Source organism: Hibiscus syriacus, unplaced genomic scaffold (assembly GCF_006381635.1).
Source record: "Hibiscus syriacus cultivar Baekdansim isolate YM2019G1 unplaced genomic scaffold, ASM638163v2 tig00110004_pilon, whole genome shotgun sequence".
Lineage (NCBI taxonomy): Eukaryota > Viridiplantae > Streptophyta > Magnoliopsida > Malvales > Malvaceae > Hibiscus > Hibiscus syriacus.
This window is the reverse complement of record NW_024062557.1, coordinates 1,432,005-1,439,851: the sequence shown is the minus strand read 5'-3', so window position 1 is coordinate 1,439,851 and position 7,847 is coordinate 1,432,005. Positions and strand designations below refer to the sequence as shown.

Here is a 7,847-nt window from a genome sequence, read left to right as displayed (position 1 = left end):
ACCCAATCTAAAGTACGTCTCTTTCATCACACTCGCAATTGGGAGATGGCGTGTACCTTTTAGTACCGAATTAATGGCCTCAGCAAGGTTTGTGGTCATATGTCCGTATCTCCGACCTTGTCATATGCTTGTGACCATTTTTCCCGCGGTATTTTGAAGCCCACTTCCAAACACGCTGATCATCGTAAAATACCTTCAAATTCTCCAATCTCTTATCAAAATTTGGTCGACGTAGTTCGTATCCTGTTCATAATATACTGTGTTAAACCGCAATTAAAAAAACCATGTAAAAAATGCACAAATATTGAAAATAAAACTTACCCATGCTGACTATCTCGCTACGAATGTGTGCGTTATGAAATTGGTCGATACTATTCTTGCCAATATGACGGATACAATATGTCGGATATGCATACGGAGGTATCCAACGACTTCCTGGTCGTTCAATTGCCGCCAAAATACCCGTTCCTCTATCGGATATCAAGCAAACTCCATCTCACGAACGACATATTGACGTAGATTGGTCAGAAGAAATCCCAAGCCTCTGTTGTCTCTCCCTCAACAATGGCGAATGCAATTGGGAAGATATTTCGCTCACCATCTTGAGCAACTGCATCAAAAGTACATGCCTATATTGACCATACAGCCACGTACTATCTACTTGGATCATACGTTTACAAAATGGAAATCCTTCAATACATGCCTTGAATGCCCAAAATAGTCTATGAATATTTTCTTCCCTGGCAGAAGTGACCTTCTTCGTCATATGCGGGCATGGTTTGAGACTTCACTATGATTCCTGGGATAAATCGCTTCATTGCTTGTAGCAAATGTGGTAGCTCATTGTACGATGTATCCCAATCTCCATACGTCAGCTTCATTGCCTTCATCTTCGCATTCCACACCTTGCATATTTTACTGATATCCAAATTGGCTTCGAATAGATGCAGCTAACACTGAACAAGATATCCTTGGATCCTTTTCAACCATCGCTTCACGTATTCACATATTACATCGGAGTCCAATAGTCGGTGGTCTTGTTCGATGAAGTTTCGCAAACACGTGTGCGGACCATTGTACCTCGTGATGACCCAAACATCGTGCCTTTGATTTTTCGACACTCTGATCTTCCACTTGCACTCTAGGCCATATTTACACACTTCGCGTATAGGGTTTTCTGGTTGGACTCTGCAACATGGATATCACATGGCATTTTAGCAGTACTCTTTAATCGCTAGGGTAGCTTCATTTTTTCCTCTGAATTGCACCCCAACTGAAAATTCACCAAAATTATCGAATGATGCAGTCATTTGGTATGGAGGTAAATGTGGCATGTCTGGGAATTCAGGTGCCCTCATCGCATCATAGTCTATCTCGTACATGTGAGGAGTAGCTTCATACGGTGCCGGAACTTCATCAATTGCACCTCCACCAAAAATATTTTCGTCGCCGCCCAAAAGGGTTCTTCGGTTTCTTCATCTTCGCTTGAATCATCATGAATTTCTCCCCATCGATTTTCAGCGTCAATATCAACAACCAATTCCGGTATGGTTTCTCGTCTCACACTCTTCTGTTGCAGATATCCCCCGACTTCATTTACACTTTCCAATAGTGCCATAAAACTGTTCGGGAACCTGTATGTCGGCTCCTCAACTGACTATATAAAGTCATTTCAGATGGATTTTGAGCCACACCTCTTGATGACCCAGGAACATCACATATGTTATGCACATCAACAATAACTCAATAACTGCTATATGGTTAACTCATGTAATCGAACCATGGTTCCAATATCATCATCTTCTTCAAGTGGAACTGCAGCATTTGACTGGGTTGGGGCATATCATAAACCTATACCTCAAACCATCAACTGCAACTCGAATTTTTCTTCTATCTTATGCTTCATTTCTATAAATGTGATGTCTTTTTTGAACATCATATTTATTGGTTTTTCAGACTGAAAAACTACTCCGATCTCATTTCCATAATCTGTCCATTATAATGGACAATCGTGAAAAAGTTGTTGCTCATTTCCTTTCCTTTCCTTCCTTTATTGTTTCTTTCTTCGAATCAATATGTACGTGGAAAAATGTTGTGGAATAATGCTCTGTACGTGTAAAAAATTATTTCTTTAAACAACAATAAATTAAAAAAATTAAATTTATATAACTAATATATTATAATATAACTTAAACTAATAAACTTTTTCTTTATTATAATATAATTTAGTTAAAATAACAACTAACAAACTAATTAAGCACTAATTAACTTTTTTAATATTTTAACTTAAACTTCAACAAACAACTTAATATACGTTTAAACACACTAACAAATTAATTAAATATTTTTACATTTAATAACTTAAACTAAGAAACTAATTAACTAATTTTTATTAATCTAATATATACTTAAACTAACAAATTAATATAATATAACTTAAACTAACAAACTAATATTTATACTAACAAACTAATTAACTAAATTTTGTTTTATCCTAAACCCTAAACTAACAAACTAATTATTTCATAATTTCATATTAATAAACTAAATTAAACAATTAAAAATTACCTCACAAACGATATTTGAGCCTTTATCTCCATTTCCTCTTCTTCTTATTTCCTTTCATTCCTTTCTCTCGCCAAATTTCTTTCTTTCTTATGATTCTACCCTAAACCCCTCATATCCAATATATAATGATATTTCAACGGTTGGTAGGTAAGTTGCAATCAATTTGAGCTGTATAATTCACGTTGAAAGCTGTAAATTTTTCAACCGTTGAACGCTGCAATAATACAACACAGCTGATTTTATGCTGCACCAATACAGCTATGATAACAAGAGTGAACAGTCTCGAAGCTATGGCATGAGGGACAAGCTATGGCTAGAAGCTAGGGCACGAATCTATGACACTTTGCAGCTCAAATCATGCTGCAATAATACAGCAGATGTAAGAGGAATCACGCGAGGAGCAGGAGGAATAGGTTCTCCTGAGCAGCTGCAAGTGGAGAGGATTGTATGGCTACCTATCCTGCATGGCCCAACGTTGTTCAGTCCAAGCATGGACTGCATGGTGACCTTTGGCGAGCTGGGCGTGCATGGAGGTCGTTGGGCGTGCATGGCCGTGCATGGAGGTCGTTGGACGTGCCTGGGCATGCATGGAGGTCGTGGGGTAGGTCGCAGGGCGTGCATGGCGACCTGGTTGGTCGCCGGGCGTGCATGGCGACCTGGTTGGTCGCCGGGCGTGCATGGCGACCTGGTTGGTCTCCGGGCGTGCATGGCGACCTACCCCCGGTACTGTAGAGGACACTACTTTAGCAATTAATCTGGCGATCCCACTATTTAACGAATAAAAAAATTTCAACGCACTATCAACGAGATTTTGCCCTCAAAATTATTGACTACACGATAGCACAGAGAATTATTCTAAACAATAACATAGATCACATTTTTATTTATTTAATCCTAAAAGAGAAGAAGTCAACATATGTGTATATAATGCAGCATACATCCTAACGAAGCAAGTATAATGCTGGAATTCTAAATTTTTATTTATTTAAAAATGAACATAAAAAGGAATAAATTAAGAGGAAAAAAGAAACATGAAAGAGCAAGGGCGATTACTGATGCAAAAACCTCTCCAGATTAAAGCTTATATAGTTGTTCTGCATGACAAATCTGTGCACATTAATAATAATTTGTAGTACTGTAAACTCTACTCTGCAGGACGAATCCATGACTCAACAATACCTACAGCTCTAGAATGATCTCGGTTGCCTTGGTTCAATCCAACCCCGTCTCTCCTGTTTCCATGACGTGCAGCATCAGGTGCTAAGCCACCCAGGTTGGCATTAACTTGACCATGGCTCAACCCCAGTTCATCAAGGGAGGGTCCCGAACTTCCATGGGACGTCTTATCACCGAAGCCAGGCATATTAGCCGTAGGGTCTAGGAGAGACTGGAGAGGTAAAATGGGGCTCTGATTTTGCAAGTTTAACATATTCTGAGGTTGATAGTTGCTTGGAATGCTGATATCGATAACGGTATAAGCAGCATGAACTAAAGGATTGTTTAGCAATGAAGGAGAAGATGATGAGGATGCAAATGGAGTTGGTTGACCCTTTTCGCTGAGGGACGTAGAGGGTAGGGAGAACCTAGAGGTTCCACATGACCGGACCGAAACCAGAGCCAGAGCCAAAAAGGTCGACCCTTCGAGAATACGACGATGAACCCAGAAATGGTGGTGGAGGTATTCCAGTGAATCTTGCACCATTGCTCTAAAATTCGTTGTGTCGGTGGTGAGAACTGTAGTGGGTGCTCTCCGTGATGCCCTTGTTCGCTTCTTGGGTGTCATCTTCACGATGATGCCCTTGTTCGCTTCTTGGGATTCTTTGTCGATGCTTACACCACTGGTTCATGAGGAGACCTTGTTTGAACCGACGATGAGCTTGGGAATGAACCATGGTTGATTCCTTGTGGACCCAACATAGACTGGCTCGATGAGAGGAGCTGGTAGGTTGCCATGGTCATGCAGTTGGGGTCATATTTTAGGCTTTCTTGTCTAACCCCATCAAGATGCAGCAGTTGAGACTGAGAGAAAGGGTTATTGAGATAGTTTGGCCAAGGATCAGAGAAATTGGTGGTTGGTGGTGGTGGTGGTGGTGCGAGCCAAGCAATGGGTGTGGATTTGATAAGGCACTAAAGTGGCCTGAAGTGTTCAGAAAAGCCGGGACTGACGCTGGCATAGAGTCATACTCTTGATCATCACCACCACTTGAAGATTGTAAACTACTACTAAAAAAAAGGAAGCAAATTAAAAAGTTACCATATCCTTAAGGGTGTTTGGTTCAAGGATGTGAGATTTTCATGGGATGGAATACTACATTTCCATATTGGTTGGTCGTGAATCTCATTCTCGGTAATGTTTTATTACCAATAGTAGATTTTTTGGGGTATATTACCGGGAATGTCATTACCTCCCTTCCCTTAGGTATTGTAATATTACCGGCGTTTTGGATTAAAATGTCCTTAAATTTTTATTTTTTTTTCAAAAATATCCTTCATTGAATAATAAAAATTCTACGAAGGTTAAATTAAAAATTTATCCTTAAATTATTTTAGATTTAAAAAAAAAATCTATAATTAAAATTTTATATGAAGTTTAAGGGTTAAAAAAAATTACCCTTCCATTAACCTTTTTTTTATTTTTAATTTTGTAAAAAATTATATAAAATTATGAATTTAATTTTTTAAAGAAAATATATAAATATTTTACAATTTGTAATATTATACAAATATATAATAAGGACAATTTGGTCAAATATACATTCCAATAATCTTTTATTACTTTAACAAACACGGTAATCTTACATTCTAACAACCAAACACAAAATACAACATTCCCAGTAATCTTATTCCCTGGTAATCTTATTCCCTGGTAATCCTTTATTCCCACTGGTAATCTTACATTCCGTGAACCCTAAAAGTAAAAAGGCTTTCCCTTCATATCCATCGATCCTCTTGAAAAATACTTTCTATAATAAAGAAAGTTGTTCATCATCTTGTTGGTGACTCTCCTTCTATCTATGATTAGGTTTGTTTTGGAGGAGGAAAGAGAAAGGAAAGGTTATTTCTTTAGCTCTAAAATAGAAGAAGAGAGAGAAAAAGAGGGTATTTCTCTCACGACTAGGACATGTTTTCCACTAAGAAGATCCTCTCTAAAGAGTGCGGGGTGGGGTAGCCATTGGAGTAGAGAGAAGAAACGAGTAGTTACTGGTGGCTGAGGACGGGTCAAACTCGAAGTGATTGAGAAAGAGAGAGGTTGGCTTAATATGTTATGAATGTGAAAGCAACGACAATGATATGTGATTGGGAGATTAACTTAGTATTTAGCAATTAGCAAATACCAAATCACATGTATGGTTAATCAATACTTGCGTTATTAATCAACTGGTATAGTAGGATGAAATACTAAATTTTTTAAATAATATTAAGAATTTAAATCTTAGTATTTACTAATTTAGTAAAATGGGATGAGAGAAATATCCTCATAATGAACTTTTGTAAAATTTGATCTGTAATAATCGATCAATATATTAGATAAGATGGTTAAACCGATAAAAGAGAATATGAAAAAAGAAAATATACAAATATTAAAATTAAAAGTTGTTTAATCTAAAGCATCTAATATCTATGGTAGCAATATGAAGAGAACAAAAGCCTCACTTCCAAGGGATCACTATTTAAAATTCCCACTAATGTTCACACTTCGCATTACTAATTTAAAACTTGTTTTTTCTTTTATTTTTTTTATCAATGATTATATACTTCTTAGGGATATAAATGAGAGGATAGCGATAACAAGTTATTTGAGTTTGACTCGATCAACAATTTAATTGAATAAACTCGATTTGGATTAAAATTTGATTCGAATTTTTAACGAACTGAAGCAAACTACTTGATTCCCGATTTGGAAAGCTGATGAGAAAGTCTGATTTGGAAAGCTGATGAGAAAGTCAAAGTTAAATATTAAATTTTTTATTTTTAAAATTAAATTATTAATAATATTAAATATTTTTATGTTGTTTTTTTAGAAAAACAGTATAAGATTTCATGTACTTATTTTGGTTCAAACTCGAGCTCAATAATTGATGTTTGAGATTCAATAAAGCTAAGTCAGATAATGTTTTGAGTTTAAGTTTTTTCGAACTCGAAAATTTTAAGCTCACAAGATTTCAAGTCAAGTCGAACTTTAATTTTGATTCCAAGTGAGCTTGACAATTATAAACTTATAAGCTTTCATATCGCGTCATATCAACTTTAAATTCCTTTAATATATCGACTCAATAACACACAAACTCAACTCGATTGGTTTACAATGATATTACTTTTCATGAATAGTTTATTATTTACAAATTAAAATTCTAACATTCTAGAATAGAGATTTTAGTCCGTGGTAAGAATTGGAAAATTATAAATTGATCAACTAATGAATAAGGCATATTTACCAAAAAATCACTGAATTTTTATTTGTGTATCAGACACTGTTAGATCTAACACCCTTTGCAGAAAGGCATTGATCATAATACGCGCATTACGCCATGCTTTCTGCATAGGGTGCTAGATCCGTAAAATGTTTTAAAATTGTGTCTACCAGGTAATTAATTCTATTGGGTGATATTTATGTAAAAGTCAAATTTCTTCATTTTTTATGTGCAAAAAACTTTCTTCATTAAAATCTTTAAATATGTTTTTGCAAATTATTTATAACTCGACAAATTTGGTTTTGCATGAAATTACACAATACAATTATGCCTAATAATTACCATTTGACACTTTCTAATACATTTTTGACCCTTTCAAAATCCTATACGTATAGTCTAGTCTTGGAAAACTTTAAGGGTAAGTAATTTAAAATATGAATAATTTTATAAAAGTTTTATAATAATATTTCTTTTTCAAAATAATGATGATGATATAATAATAAAGATATTTTATAATTTAAAAAATTATAAATTTCATATATTTTTAAAAAAAAATTATTAACTTTTAAATTAATTTTTAAAAATATAAAAAATATTAAGATAAAATTTTAATTACAATTGAGAGATCAAATGAATTATTATTCATTAATTATTTTTTTAACAATAGTTAATAATGTGTATTTATTTTTAAAATTAAGCACTATACCATAAATTATCAAAATTATTAACTGTTGTTAAAAAATAATTTTATAAAAAAATTATAATAGTATTTCTTTTTCAAAATGATAATGATGATGATGATATAATAATAATATAATAATAAGAAATATTTTATTTTAAAAAATTATAAATTTCATATATTTTTGA

General features: G+C 34.5%; 1 protein-coding gene across 1 annotated transcript; it reads right to left on the bottom strand.

Annotated features, from left to right (window-relative positions):
• Nucleotides 1-2,901: 2,901 nt before the first annotated feature.
• On the bottom strand, nt 2,902-4,351 carry LOC120212183. Its single transcript, XM_039210587.1, has 2 exons — nt 3,717-4,351; nt 2,902-3,028 (listed from the first exon to the last, which is right to left on the bottom strand). Exons 1-2 carry the CDS (start codon nt 4,349-4,351, stop codon nt 2,902-2,904), a joined length of 762 nt encoding a protein of 253 aa, XP_039066518.1.
• Nucleotides 4,352-7,847: the final 3,496 nt, after the last annotated feature.